Source organism: Cricetulus griseus, chromosome 5 (genome assembly GCF_003668045.3).
Source record: "Cricetulus griseus strain 17A/GY chromosome 5, alternate assembly CriGri-PICRH-1.0, whole genome shotgun sequence".
NCBI classification, from domain to species: domain Eukaryota; kingdom Metazoa; phylum Chordata; class Mammalia; order Rodentia; family Cricetidae; genus Cricetulus; species Cricetulus griseus.
This window is the reverse complement of record NC_048598.1, coordinates 177,473,145-177,489,442: the sequence shown is the minus strand read 5'-3', so window position 1 is coordinate 177,489,442 and position 16,298 is coordinate 177,473,145. Positions and strand designations below refer to the sequence as shown.

The 16,298-nt window shown below is 41.3% G+C and overlaps 1 pseudogene and 2 gene segments (V, D, J or C); all 3 read right to left on the bottom strand.

Moving 5' to 3' along the window:
• Positions 1–1,354: 1,354 nt before the first annotated feature.
• LOC113831642 lies at positions 1,355–1,847 on the bottom strand. The segment is given in 2 exon segments: positions 1,355–1,698; positions 1,802–1,847. Coding segments are annotated over 2 exon segments (390 nt in total).
• Positions 1,848–8,486: 6,639 nt separating this feature from the next.
• Positions 8,487–14,722, bottom strand: LOC113838452. The segment is given in 4 exon segments: positions 8,487–8,572; positions 10,963–11,032; positions 14,269–14,597; positions 14,680–14,722. Coding segments are annotated over 4 exon segments (528 nt in total).
• A 1,122-nt stretch (positions 14,723–15,844) lies between these two features.
• LOC103163193 lies at positions 15,845–16,298 on the bottom strand (annotated as a pseudogene).

Sequence of the window (16,298 nt, the reverse complement as noted above, 5' to 3'; positions counted from 1 at the left end):
CCGGGGGTGGGGATCGGGGAAGCCGCCGACGGGAGGAAGAGGAGATAAACTTGAGAAAGAAAGGGCTAAGGGGCAGGGGTCTTTCACTCACCAGGATGCAACCATAGTGAGACGCATCTCAAGGTGGAGGGTGTGTGCAATTAATGTCAATGATTTAGAATCAATTGCTCACATGTTTTTTTCTGGGGGAGTTGAGACAGGGTTTCTCTGTGGCTTTGGAGACTGTCCTGGATTTAGCTCATACAGACCAGTCTAGTCTAAACTCACAGAGATCTGCCTGCCTCTGCCTCCGGAGTGCTGGGATTAAAGGCATGTACCACCAACTCCCGAAAAGTGCTCACAGTTTTTAACGACCTACGTTTTGCCTATATTGTGTTTTTTGTACTTTTAAGTTACCCTTAAAGTCAAGGACAGTTAAATAAGAGCTATTTTAAATGCTATTTTTTATTCCATACAATATTCTGTACATCAATAGGAGGTTATAACATAACCAAATACCTTCATTATACTCCTGTACATTTATTAGTGAAACTGCAAATCCTTCTCTGCTCTCTGTCTCCTGAGTCTATCAGTCTATCTGTCTGTCTATCTATGTTTTATCCATCTATCTATTTTTCTATCTATCTATCTATCTCTCTGTCTCTCTCTGTCTTTCTCTCTCACTTTCTCTGTCTCTCCCTGTCTCTGTCTTTGTCTCTCTCTGTCTGTCTCTCATATATTTCCATATTGACACAATGGTTTCAAGGCTCCACATCGGTCAAGAGAAAGTCTCATCCCCAGTTCAGTGGAATTGCCTTCATGCTTCCTGTGAGACAGCTTCTCTCCATTTTAATCAAGGCTGTTGGCCTAAAGAGAGCAGCAGAGGAGAAATATCTGAGACCTATTTGTGTGTTTAGGTTAAAGTGTGTTTCTGTGCTGACCTCCCTAATCCCAAACTCTGTCCTAATGAGAATAACTTCAGTTTTGTCCTGAAACTCATTGAGAGTGCAGCCTCACAAATACCTCTAACCTTCTGAGCATTTGACCAATGTGACATCTGCAGAGTCATTTCTGCTATCAGGGGTCTGCAGGGTCATTTTGGATATCAGCTGTGATTTTTGCATTTAGTGTCTTTAGACAGCATGGTATATGTAGCTTTAAGTTAAGAAAAAAAAAAAACAGAAATCTGTTTCCATGGATATTACAGACATCTGTATAACACAAGTGCAGAAAACATCTGGGACATCACCAGATGGAGTTGAGACCCCAGAACCCGGACTCAACTCTGTCTGCACCTGTTCCTGCACTGTCCCTGTTCACCATGTGCTGTCGTCGCCCCCTGCTGGTCCTGAGCGCTCCTGCAGGGAGGTTTTTGTCAGAGTTCACACTGAAGTCTTCTCTCTGTGTGTCTAGTGCAGTAATAAATGGCAGTGTCCTCGGCTCTTAAGTTGTTCATTTGCTGGGAGACGCTGCTTTGGGAATCTTCTCTTGAGATGGTGAATCTGCCTTTCACAGACTCCACATAATGTGTTGCATAATTATTACTTTTGTCTCTAATTTGTGCAACCCACTCAAGCCCCTTCCCTGGAGCCTGGCGGACCCAGTTCATCCAGTAGCTACTGAAGGTGAATCCAGAGGCTGCACAGGAGAGTTTCAGGGACTTTCCAGGCTGCACCAAGCCACCCCCAGACTCCACCAGCTGCATCTCACACTGGACACCTGCAAACACAGAGACTCCTGTCAGTAAACTGTCACAAATGTCCACTGTCCTCTCACTCGTGTCCACTCACACGCTCAGTAACTCCCCTTATGTATAAATTACCTTTTAAAAGAGCAACAAGGAAAAACCAGCTCAGTCTCATCTCCATGCTGGGTGTTGAGCGTTCAGTGATGAGCACAGAACGGGAGGACTGTGAGTCCAGAGCTGGGCACCTCTATCAGAGCCGTAGGGGCAGGGCTGGCTTTCATGGGCAGAGGGGGAAATGATTTGCATGTCCTCCTGCTCTATCACGAGCTGAGTGATGTGATTGCTGGGAGACAGAATTAATGCTGCAGACACCTTAGATAAAATGAGGTGGCTTTTACAGCATTAACCATGACTTATTGTCTGAGAGCCTTAGCTCAGTTTGTAGAAACATTATTCAAGGCAGAAGCCCTGTATTAACCTCCAGTCCTGCATGGATAAATAATATTTTCTTAGTAAGAGAATCTCACTCTGAGTTATGCTTCTTCAAAAAAAAAAAAGAAAGAAAAGGAAAAAGAATGTGAAAGGAGATGTTACAGAGTGTGAAGTTTAGTTGTAAATAGTAATTTAGTATTGCAACCTTTACTGTGGTTGTTCCATGTAAACTCCACTGTTCTCTTAACAGAAATCATCTCAGACAATCATAGGAAATAAAGACATGAAATCACTAAATTATGCCACTTTTAGAAAACAGTCAATCATGAATGCATACATTAAACTAAATAAAAATCATAGCAGAGGCCACAGCTCAGTGGTATAGTACAGCACACACAAGGCTTAAATATTAATTCATAAAAAATAAGGAATGTCATTGCATAAATATAAATACTTTCTAGATTATTCTTTGATCAATAATAAAAGGAGATTAAAGACCAGAGTTACCTCTGAACTCCACAAGGGCTGACCTCCTCTCCACCACACAGGCCACCTCTTCTCCATCCCAATTTCACTCCTAGATCTTCTGGGGACTTCCACCAGGCACCATTAAGCTCTATTTCTTTCCATTGTCTATCCTTATGCGCCGCAGTTCCTCATGGACTCGCCTTTCTCTCCCCACAAGTGAGGTCTGCTCTTTCTCACAGAGAATATCCAAATGATCTTTCAGAGACATCCCTTCCCTGCACCACCAGGTAGTCCAGGTCCTTACTCTCCCACAGTTTACTCTCTTCTTGTGACCTCCAACCCATTTCCATCACAATGGCTTTGCTAGTTCCCAGGTATCAAAAAAACAGTCTCCTCCAAGGTCTTGCTTCTCTAAACTAATAAGTAGACTTTGCTATATCCTACCTGATAAGTTCCTGCCTCCTTTGGGTTCATGTATCCAAGTCTACAATATCCAAGGCTTTTCCAAACCATCCAACTCTGCTTTTGTCTCCCCAGGCTATGACATATCTGCCTACTCCTCTGTTAACATCTCACAGGCTCTTTGTTTCCTGAAACTATAAGCCTTAGGAATACACACCCACCAGAGATTAACTAAAGTAGGAAAACCAGATGTGGAGAGACACACAAGAGTCAAGGAAGAAGATGACAATCAAGGAGTCTTCTGACACATGTGTGGAAACACTCGTCCTGGAAACCAGTTCCACCAATGAAAATAATGTCTCAACCCTCTTGTGAATTAATCCTCTCCTAGGCATTGTACATACCTACACTGAATGAATGAAGTTGATTTGAACAACAGGAATAAACTCTCAAAAAACAACTTCAAATTTGGGAATCTCAGTTCCGTATTGAGTCATTGCAGCTGACTCTGCTGTGGTTCAGAAAGTCATTAGAAATTGCAATGAAAATTTATCCTATGGAAGTCTGGGAATCCTAGGAGAAACAGAACAACTTCTGAGTTCAAATCATCTAACAAAGTAAGCCTGGAAGGTATAAATAATTCAAACAGACCATTATCATTGAGTTTGATGCTGGTTAGAAGTCTCACCTTTAAGGAATGTCACTGTTGAATCATCAGACTCCCAAGGAAAATGCCAAACCTACCCTTCTCAACTTCTCCTGTGATATAGAAAGTGACTCAACACTGAAGACACTACCAAAATAATTACCTATTCATTTGATAGCTAAAAATGCAAAATTTCTTTTTTAAAATTTTTCATATTTCTTTTTTTTGAATTAAAAACAAGATTATTTTACGTGTCAATCCCAGTTCCCAATCCCTCCTCCCCTATCACCCCCCCACACCTAAAACCCTACCTAACACATATCATTTCTGCTCCCCAGGGAGGGTGAGGCCTTCCACAGGAGGGTCATCACAGTCTATCATATCCTTTGGGATAGGGCCTAGGGCCTCCCCCATGTGTCTTGGCTCAATGAGTATCCCTGTATGCGGAATGGGCTCCCAAAACCACACCTATGCCAGGGATAAGTACTGAAATACTACAGGAGGTCCCCTAGATTTCCGAGGTCTCCTTACTGAAACCCACATTCCTGAGGTCTGGATCAGTCCCATGCTGGTGCCCCAGCTATCAGTCTGGGGACCAAGAGCTCCCAGTTGTTCAGGTCAACTGTTAATGTGGGTTTCACCAGCCTGGTCTGGACCCCCTTGCCCATTGCTCGTTCTTCTCTGTAATTGGATTCCAGTTCAGTTCAGTGTTTAGCTGTGGCTGACTGTTTCTACTTCCATCAGCTACTGGATGAAAGCTATAGGATGGCATATAAGACAGTCATCAATCTCATTATCAGGGGAGGGCATAGAAAAGTTCTTAAGAAAATGCCTGCAAGTCAAATTCATTCCTGCATTGTGGAGTTTTACTTTACAATTAACTGTACTTCTTTATCAAAAGCCAGGTTGGTTCAACATGTATCTGACAGTATCAAGCAACACATAAGTAAATACTAAGTTTGAAATGATGTAATGATTTCAAAAGATGCAAAACGGTCACTCTGCAAGGTTCAACATGCCATCATGAAAATAGTTTTGAAATTTTTTTGGAATAGGTGCTATATGTGCTTCAAAAAGAGAAAGGATTCATAGACAGAGCCTACAACAAAAATTATATCAAATGGAGATAGGGCACCAAATTTAACATAAATATACAACACAGCATGTCCCCTCCTCTCCATGCTTCTGATAACAAGTCCATAGTGATGAACTCCAATGGTGATGACGTGGGTGATTTCCAGGCAAAGAACTCAAAAGAATGATCATGTCTATGAAAATGTAGTTTGAAGAAGATATGGAGATTCTTGAAGACAGCATCATCATCATCACCAAAACAGCATCAATCATAGCTGAATGAAATAAGGAGGAAATACAAGCTAGGAAAGAAATAAAAAGCCAAAGAATTGCTAAAAGTAAAATGAAGTGGTGCTGGAAATGAAAATATTAATGATTCAACAAACAAAATGTCCAGGGGAAGGACTCACCAATAACATGAATGTCAAAACAAGAGAATCAAGGCTGGTGTATATTGTAGATGTAAGGAACCACTGTGTAAAGGATGATGAGAAAAATTTAAATATGTTTGCAGAGAATATGGAAATGTTTTGGAAAATGAAAAAGACACCTAATCAATATTCTGATAATAGGCAGAGGCTACGGGGAAGAATAACGTATCAAGGGAAACAGATGTTTTCAATACAAACACAGAATAAAATTTCCCAAACCTACAGAAAGACATGCCCATCTAGGCATCTAGAGTGGACTAAAGAACAATTAGGAACAGGAAAGAAACTCACAATGATGTGTTTTAGTTAAATAATAAAAACACCGGAAAAGGAAAGGATTTTGAAAGTTATAAGAAAGGCTAAATTAAAAATGCTGGGATGTGGTGGAGCATTCTTTTAATCCCAGAACTTGGAGGCAGAGACAAGATCTCTGAGTTCGAGGCCAGCCTCATCTACACAGCAAGCGCCAGGACAGGCTCCAAAGTTATACAGAGGAAACCTGTCTCAAAAAAATGTCAAAACACTTATAAAGGCAGGTCAGTCAGACTAACACTTGAATGATCAAAAGAAACACTTTTAGTCAGACAGGCCTGTAAAGATGTATACCAAGTACTTAAAGATACAACTCTCAACATACATAATTATATATATGAAAATATATGTAAAAATTAAAAGAAAAAGAAAACCTTTCCCAATAAAAATGGTTAAAGACATGTATGATGACTAATCCAGCTCCACAGAGAATAAGTAAAAATGGGATATTTAGCCTGAGGAGAATAAACACACCCATGGTCAAAGGGAATGTGGAAACAATTTCAGAAAAGTTAATCCAGAGTTCAAAGAATACACCAGAAAGAACCACATGCCACGAATTATTGCACACTTACTAATAATAACTCAGTGTTGATACTCTCCATATCACAATAAAATGATTCAGAGTAGAGGACTGGGTTCTTGCAGGCCCAAGAAACACCATCATAGCAAACACCACCTTAGGTTAAAGTTTGGAAAAAAGTACAGCAAGCAAATAGAACTTAGGAACAAACAGCCGTTTGTCCTTTCACATAAGATGTTAACCCAAAACTAGTTAAAAGACATAAAAAGATTGCGCCATACTCATCAAGCAGAGAATCCAACAAAAAAACATACAAATATATACAGTCACCTATATAATATATACAGATGCAACGGAAGCTGCAATAAATTTCATAAAAGACATATCACTAGTAATAAAAGCACAGATAGAAGCCAAGGTATTGCCTTTGGATGAATGCAATACCCTATTCTCATGAAGCCACAGTTATCTGAACAAATTACATAGAGAAACATTGAAGTTTAATGTGATGTACATGAAACGAATTTCACAGATATTTTCCAAATGTTTCACATTGTCATGACACTTGTAGGTAAGGCTTAGCATGAGGAGACTTGAAACTGCCTCTCCATCTGAAAAGACTGTCAAGTCCTAGGTTTCCCTTGATTAATTCATTTTACTTTGAGCTATGCTGTCTTCATGGTGGTTGACATTACCTTGGAATTGGGTCATCTCTGCTTCTGTAGCTTCCCAGGTGAGGGACGTGTATTTTAGGAACTAACTGTATTTTTTCTGTGTCAAATTTTATATCCTTCAAGGCAATGTTTCTTACTGACATAGGGGATGGACTCCTGGGACTTGTATGTGGTTACCTGAGAGGAATAGACTCTGTGTAGAGTCAGGAAACACACTTGCTGGCCCCCTCTCTGCAACTGCTCCCCAGATTCTGCACAATTAATTTATTATGGTATTTGCTTTTGCTGTCACATGGCAACAAATATTTAGCAATGTTATTGTTCATATGGAATTGATGTAATTTGACAATCACAATAAAATAGACTGTGTCCCTGTGTTTACTGTGATGCATCATGGTCTCCATTTGATGGTTCTCACTCCATGTTGGGGTTCTATGAAATGTTTTTAGACAGCTGTGAAGTCTCTCAACAGTTCCATATAGGGCAGGAAGATTGTCTTGTTGTGATACACTAGATGATAAATAAGATGGAATTTTTTGGAGGTCAGGAGATTTGGATCTCCTTGAGAAAAACATACCTCTCCCTGTGAAGTGGACCCTGTGAACTGTCATGTGCCCAACCAGTTTGAGACCAATAAAAACCAATCATACATACCTGTCTTCAATTGATGTCTTCCCCAAGTTCATAGGTATGGGAACCTCTCTTTCCTTTCTATCCTGACTCTGTGGCTTGTATTGGAGAAAGAGAGTTCATGGCGTTGTCAGAATTAACCACATAACACAGAGGAGAACAAAAGAGTGTTGGGCCTTGGAGGACAAGAAATTTCTGTCACTTTTACCTGGTGTAGGAGGCACTTCCTGAATAACACATTGTCTGCAGTGATAGGACAAGTCCTTGAACCCAGGTCTTAGATACTCTTGATAGATGCCTCCCAGTACATTTGAGAGTCCCATTCCATAGAGAGGCCTCAAGGGGAAGACTCTCCTGCCTTCTGGTCTATCCTTGCTGTACATATGGGAAAGACAGCAGGGATTTTCATAAAGTGGCTGATATTTCAAACATTATTTAAAATTCAACACAAGTTTGGATACTCTTTAACATAGAATTGGCCTAGGAGACTCCTGCCTGCCACAATGCATTCCCCATACAATTGCAACCAGAGTAAGCATATAAAGTTCATATTTGTCATAGGGAAGGGGTGTCTGGTAGAGAAATATCTAAAGTAAATATTCTGAGGCAAAGAGACATCTCACTGACATCAATACATTGAGATTGGCAATTATCACAGTATTTATGCAAAACAAATGCTGTATAGAATATGATACCATGAATGGAGTGTGAGAGATTATGGTTTATTTATGCAGGTCCAAGTTCTGTCTTCAGTGTGTAGGTCAGGGTACTGAGATTAGGAATGCAGGCAATATGAGACCAGAGAATAACGCATAGTATCAGATCATATTTTCATTTAACATGGATATGCATTGGGCTATTATGTCAGTTTTGTGAAAAATCGATTAATATCACTTTAAACCAATTTACAGGAATTATACTGGCATGGAAATACACAATAAAATGATCTCTTATATGCTCAGAGCTAATGCCTTTGCTGGACATCCCCACCAGAATAATATGCTTAGAGGTCACTTAAGACTTAAGACTGATATATCTATATCTATATCTATATCTATATCTCTATATATGTATCCTGTTTCTATAACTTGCATTTGAGAGAAGAATGTAACCATCTGTAGAGTGATATTCCAGGTACCTGTAGCTTTGGCCACACCCACTGGGGTGTGGTCACAGATAAGTAGTAGGAAGGAAGAATAAAAGACTGGGGATAGGGAACAAGCATGTCTTACTCCTTGGGGTCAGTTGGAGTGGCTACTTCTCCTTTGGAGATGGGCAGCATGGAGACTGTCTGTGTCCCACTCTTGACATCAGCTGAAAAGGAAATTGAACCACACACTGGATAAGGGGTATAAGTGTTTATTTATTATGGGAAGTTACAAAAGAAGGTGTTAACCAAGGTTTGCCTTAGCCTCTGTAACCTTTGAGTGTCCCTATCTCCAGCCTTTTATTCCACCCGCCTACTACTTACCTGTGACCATGCTCCAAAACAGGCATGGTCAGGCAGGAACCTGGGAGATATCCCTACAACAATCAACCTTACTTTCCTTGGATTTTCCAGGTTATCAACTTTTGAAACTAAGACAATGCACAGTTCTAAACCTAAGTGACTTGCTCTTCCATGCTCCTGAATCAAGAGTATCTATCGCATGGGTGTTTTATTAGTGTTGTGACAATCATTTGATGAAAACACAAAACATATGTTTAAATAAATCTTATGAAATAAATGCCCAGAATAGTGGAAGAAAACAGAGAGATATTGATGGATGAACAATGATGGTTGTAGCACAGACAGGAGAGAGAGGGGGGAAGGGGAAGGGAGAGACAGGGGGCAAGAAGAGACATGGAGATGGAGACAGAGATTTAGACTCATGGAAGAGAGATACCAGAACAAAATAAGTCAAGGGGGAGTGATTTGAAGAACTCAAATCTGAGCTTTCTCTAGGTTGAAAGACACCAACAGGAAGACTTTGATTTCTTTTCTTGAGGTGCTGTGGAAGGATTACTATTGAGTCTGAGTTTATTGTGAATGTGTTTGAATCTATGCATTTTAGAATATTGTGTGAGGAATCACTAATTAATTAAATCTACTCATTTGGTGCAATGAGTTGGGAACATTTATTGAATTAGTGTGGTGATGGGGAATGTACTTTGTATATTTAACAGCAAGTTAGACTGGACTAAGAGTCAAAGAGGATTCTGGGAAATGAAGTAGAGAAGTGGTGATCCAGGCAGGAAGTGACATAGCAAGGAGACTCATATTTAACCAAGGAGAAATAGGAAGTGGCTCTCTTTTCCCCTCTGCTCCTGCTCCCGTGGCACGATGTGATCCACCGGCAAGGAGGGACGCCAATAAGGCACCCGATAAGATAAGTCTTATAAAATGTATAGGTTTATGATAGTTAAGACTGAGCTAACAGATGAGAATCCTAGTCATTGGCCAAGTAGCATTGTACCTAATACAAGTTTCTGTGTATTCATTTGGGCCCTAACTCAGGCGCGCAGCTGATGTAAAGCTCACATGTGGCGGTGGGGCTCGGCGGCTTTTTGCAGAAAGATTTACTGTAACAGTGTGGTATTTTGTACCCTTCATTATTAGGGAAGGGTAGAGTGATATATTCACTTAAGAATGTAAATTGTGAAAATACCTGTCATCAAAATAAACAGGAGCCTGGACTTCTTCTAAAAGTTCCTCCCTCATCTGTCTGGGTGGTTGCGAGGTCCTGAAGAAAAGGGAAATTTACACTCCTTAAGTCAATGGAACCAGTAGGTGGCTCTAGGCACTGAGAGCACCCCTTCTTATCTATTTTTCTCTTGCTGTATCTAATCCAGTTTGATTTCACCTCAACTCACATCACAAGGAAAGAACAGAGCTTTCTTGAATTACATCACAACTCCACCTTCTTGCTTTGATCACAAAACGTTCTCACTGTAGGGAATCCTCTAACTGCAGTTTATCATTTGCAGAGCAGAAAAAATCATAGATTAGAGAGATACTCATTCATAATGTATTGCCACAGTTTTCCCTTTGTGTTTTATAAAGGAAAAGCATGTCAGTGGTAGTGGTCCCTTGTAAAGTGCTGGTCAATGTATGGTCTACTCTGGGAGCATCCTTAATCAGCAATGCATCATCCCCAGCAGTCCTTCTGCAAAGCTGACCAAGGCATTGTAGGACTGTGAGAAGGAAGCAGAGTAACAGACACTCGGGATGATTATTTCTGTGTAAGTCTCCAGACTGATCTCTGTCATCTCATCTTCCTGCTCTTCCCTGGTTTCTGACACACTCAGGATGTGGTTGCAACACTGTGTGTTGCTGTGTGTTGCACAGTAATAGACAGCAGAGTCCTCCGATGTCAGGCTTCTGAGCTCCATGAATGTTGTGCTGCAGGATTTGTCTGCAGTCAGTTTGGCCTTGCCCTTGAACTTCTGATTGAGGTCAGTATAACCAGGATTAGGAAAAAAACTTCCAATCCACTCCAAGCCTTGCCCAGGCTTCTGCTTCACCCAGTGTATATACTCATAAATGAAGGTGTAGCCTGAAGTCTTGCAGGACAGCGTCACTGAGGCTCCAGGCTACACCAGCTCAGCCTCAGACTGCTACAGCTTGACCTGGGAGTGGACAGCTGTGGAGAGAAAGACAGAGTGGATGTCACTGTCGCCTGAGAACATGGCCCCTCCTCAAGACTGGAACTTGGAGCCCTTACCTGTAGCTGCTGTCACCAGGAAGAGGATGATCCAGCTCCAGCCCATGGTGAGGACCTGTGTGCTCAGTGACTGTAGAGAGGACACTGATCATGTGTAGTTGGTGTGGACATCCCTGTATTTACATTCATAGACTCACATGATTTGCATATTCATGAGCAGGGTGCTTCTAAGTTAAGCACCGAGTCCAGCTGGAGAAGAAGGAGGTAGAGGACACCTTGGTCAGGCAGCAGGATGCTGAGGTCCAAATAATCATCCTGTCTGAGGAAGCTGCCATTCCTGAGACCTATGCAGATCCTGTGGAAATAACATCAAGGCCTAATTCCTCAATTTACTAATAGAATCCCAACCTGAGAAATTATTTCATTTCCCTGACAAATTAACAGGTGTTGGTAGTGATGAATAAAATTGTTAATGGCAATTTCAAAACCTTCTAGATTGGGAGAAATTTTACTCTCTCATCTGTAAGATATTAATATTTCCTTTTCCAGAATGTTACAGGTGTGTGTTTCTGGTGATTTTTTTCTTTTTCTAAATACCTTGCTTCTAGTATATTCTTTAGTTTCAATAGAAAAAGGCATTAGGGTTTCTGGTCGAAATATGGGAAATATCTGAGAGGATTGGGCATAGAATTTCATCAGAATATTTTTCATGAAAAAGTGTTTTATAAAAATCCAAAATAAATAACTATTTTTAAAAAATGAGAAAATACAAATTTGTGCAATATTTAACAATGAATTTTTACCGTGTTTGAAAATTCTTGTCTTCACATATCAACTCTATCAGGTGTTGTTCAGCTGATAGTCTTTAAGAAGGGAATCCACAGGGGCTCTGAAGTCCCTCCAATCATCATCTGATTTCCATCCTAATGATTGATGTCTCCATGGTGCCCCCTGCTGTCCTTACAATTTTTATACTCTTATCATTCTGAGTTTAAAAAGAATAAACTCGTCACAGATTCAGTCATGCTGTGGCCTCTCCATCCTGGCCTTTTAAAACTCAGTTCTCACTGCGCATAATCAGTAGACCCTGGCTGGTGCTTTTAAGGTTTGTATCAACTGGACTCATATAGTTGTTGAAGAATTATTTGCCCAAATCTAAGCAGAAATAGGTCATCTTAACTTCTTTAAATATTGCTCAAGAATGTAGTTTTTATTCAGTACACCTGTGAGATATTGAGTAGCTAATCTACAGACTTCTGGTGTCAAGTGTCTGCCCAACCTAGAGGTTCACTGTGGTCACCATATGTCCCTGGCTGCCATGTGGCCTGACCTCCCCCTGGTGTCAGGGAAGAAACAGTGGTTCTCTTGGTTTTCACTTCACACTGTACTGTTCAATGAGGTGTGATTGCCTGGATCTCAGTAATCACACATTCTGTTTGTCTATTTGTTCACCAAAACTTCTTGACACATTGCTGAGGTCATTATAATAGTATTGGAGAAGGTTCGTGCCTGGAAAAGTAGATTCTGTTTCTTTTCCAGATTCCTGAAACCAGTTATCCTTAATGCTGAACCAACTCCAACCATCAGTTCTCCAGTTGATAATCTCTAACTCACAGGTAACACTCCACATTTTCCTACCTTCAGCTGAGTCAAAGAGTTCACAACAGAGAGCAAGTAGACATGTGAACTAGGAAATAGCAACAGAAAGCAGAAAACTGAGATGAGGAACTCTGTTGACAATGGAAGCTGAGTTAGAACAGACACCTTAGATGACATCACCTGGCTTGTGCACAATGGTCACTCAGACTTTTCACAAGATGGGGAACAAGAAACACCTGTAAAGGAAACATTGCATGGGATTGAGTTGCACTGTAATCTTTACAAGGATGCAAACTTCCAATATGATTTTGTAAATCTGTGAATTAAATGCACCCTTCCAGAGCTTTAACACATTGGAAGCTGGAAACAGTAGACACCCTGTTTTCCCAACTTTCTGAGGTAGTCACATTCATTCATGGAAGATTTGGATTCTATTCCTCAAGATGGGAAATAAAGAGTAAGGTTTTCAGATTATTTAAATTTCCCCATGATTTCCATCTAAAGCTATCATCACCAAGTCTTAAAATTATAGACAATGTGGAAAATCAAGGAGTTTTATTTTTGTTTCCATTCTGACAGCAGGTTGCAAACAGATACCTTAGATGCTCCATGGGGAAATCATTGTATGCATAGTAAAATGGAAACAGTAGTAACTGTGATAGAATAGGGCATGGCCAAGGGTCCCTAGAAGATTATTTGAACAGGAAGAAGAAACCACATATTCTAAAATGTAATCAGACGTACACTTATTTACAGGGAAGTACATGGTGTCAAATGAGAACTGCCTGTCATCTGAGGGCCATCTACTATTTCTGAGTAGCTCCAGCATTTCTTAAGGGCCTGTGTTGTTCCCAAGCTCCTGTGTAGGGAGGCTTGTGTGTGACTTCACACTGAAGTCTCCTCCTGTGTCTCTGGAACAGTAGGTCATGGCAGGAGGTTCATTTAAGAAAACTTGGCGATTGAGGTATCCCTACCAATGCTGATGCTGGGGTTCAAGTACCTATTGCAAATTCTGTCTCTAGTAGTCCAGTACCTTCTTTTTGACACAGTTAAAGAATAGTATTTTTAAGTGTAAACACAGGAGGATTTGTTTAATTTGATGGTTTTAATTACAGTGCAAGTTTAAGTACTGTTTGGACAATATATCCCAGCATTGGGAGTGAGTGCCAACCTCACTACAGACTTTGTACCTCAGCCATGTGCAGTTCCCCTCAGGAAATCCCTGCCCTGCCTTGTGGGGTGGGTCACACAGCTGCAGTGATGTGTGGACCCCACTCAGTCTGTGGCACATTCCTTAGGCATAGCCACAACTGCTTCCTGTCAATAATCTAGGAAGTGCTATGACATTCAGATGTATCCAAGGATGGAAGTAATGGAGAACCCAACATAGAATTAATTTTTTAATGGTTAAACTACTGTAAGGCCAAGGTAAGCTGTCTTTCAAAAACATGGTTTGATTTAAAAAAAAACAAATTCCCAAGACCAGAGAGATGGCTCAGCTGGTTTGGGTTAGATTCACAATCAAAAGTACAAGAAATACTACTGCGTATCCTGTCTTCAGAGGCAGAGTGAGGAACAAATAAACATAAACACGGCATTTCAGCAACAGAGAGAGAAAAGACTCACTGTGCTCTCTGTGCTTAGGGAGTGGGAAGAAAAATCAGAGCAAACCAGGTGTTTTTCATTCCATGCTCTGAGTTCTTGGGGTTGATAAGGGCTGCGCGCCCCCTGCTGGCCCAGAGCTCCTCTGCAGGGAGGTTTTTGTGTGGGCTCATGCTGAAGTCCCCTCACTGTGTCTCTTGCACAGTAATATGTGGCTGTGTCCTCAGTGGTCACAGAGTTCAGCTGCAGGAAGAACTGGTTCTTGGCTGTGTCTCTGGTGATGGAGATGCGGCTCTTGAGGGATGGGTTGTAGTAGGTGCCACCATTATCTATGTACCCCATCCACTCCAGCTTCTTCCCTGGGAACTGCCTGATCCAGTTCCAGTCATAACTGGTGATGGATTCACCAGTGACAGAGCAAGTGAGGGACAGCGACTGTGAGGGCTTCACCAGGCCAGGTCCTGACTCCTGAAGCTGGATCTGGGACAGGACACCTGCAGACAGGAAGAGTCAATTCTGTCAATCACATGTTGTCACATCCCCTCATGGACACATGTATGAAATGGTCACACTCACCAGGAAGGGCTGTCACCAGATACAGAAGACCCAACATTGTCATCTTCTAGGCTACACCCCCTTTTTTCAGAGGTCAGCCTCCTGTGAAAGAGATGTGAGCTCCCACAGCCCAGGAGGGGATTTAACTTAGAGCTAGAAGATGCATTTGCATTTTGAGGGTTTATCTTTTCCTTATAAAAGAGGAGGGTGGATAACACTCCATTTCCTCATTACAACACAGCCAGCACTGTTTCTGACTTCCTACAGTGTGAGTCTGGAATAGAGAGCATGGGGACTCCAGGGATCACAGTAAACACATATTGGCATGACCCCACCTCCACTGCCTAGGCCAAGTCCCCAGCAAATTCTTCTGCTCCTGCTTTGCTCTTTTCCATTCATTTATTTCTTAACATATTATAATTATTTTTCTTTAATTAATTAATTATGAATTATTTTTTGTATTCCAATCCCAATTCCCACTCCCTCCTCTCCTCTGGTTCCTCCCATTCCCCCACCTCCCATCTGCTTTTGAGAGCGTAAGGCCATCCCTAGGAATCTACTAATTATTCAAAATCCTTAATTCATTTTTTTCTTTTTATACATGAACTCTTTACAGATACATGCTTCTCTTTCCAGATATTCTACCATAATTTCCTCAGGAAAATGAGAATGAGTCTATCACAAGATCCAGCAATTTGACTCTTAGATGTATACCCCAAAGAAGCACATTCCTACAACAAGGACTTCTGTTCAACCATGTTCAACAGCATTATTTGTAATAGCCAGAACATGAAAAATTTTTGTTTTTCCAGAATATTTATTTGGAATTTCTGAGCCAATTCATAATTTAGTTGTTTAAGAGCTATAGCAAAAAAGGTCCCAGTCTCATGTAATCCAGATATAGTTGTACTATAATGCGTAATCACAATTTTCACTTTTATTGTTTTATTAATAAAGAAACATGTCAATAGAGGTGGTCACTGGAGAAGATTTTGTCAAGGTGTGGTAAACAATCAGGCATCCTAAATTAGCATCACTTCATGCACAGTTGTGATTTTGAGAATTTGGAAGACTGTGTCAACTGACAGACACTCAGATTCTTGTTTCTGAGCTAGTCTCCAGGCTGGCCCTCTGTGTCATCTCAGCTTCCTGCTCCTCCAGGTTTTCTGACACACTCAGGATGTGGTTGCAACACTGTGTCTCTTGCACAGTAATAGACGGCAGAGTCCTCAGATGTCAGGCTGCTGAGCTCCATGTAGGCTGTGCTGGAGGACGTGTCTGCAGTCAGTGTGGCCTTGCCCTGGAACTTCTGATTGTATCTAGTTTCACCATCTGCTGGATCAATCCATCCAATCTACTCCAGACCCTGTCCAGGCTTCTGCTTCACCCAGTGCATAAAATGATCAGTGAAGGTGTAGCCTGAAGCCTTGAAGGACATTTTCACTGAGGATCCAGGCTTCCTCAACTCAGCCCCAGACTGCTGCAGCTGGACCTGGGAGTGGACACCTGTGGAGAGAAAGGCAGAGTGAACTTCACTGTCACCTGAGTGCATGACCTCTCCTCAAGTCGGGAACTTGGTGCCCCTTACCTGTAGATGCTGTCACCAGGAAGAGGATGATCCAGCTCCATCCCATGGTGAG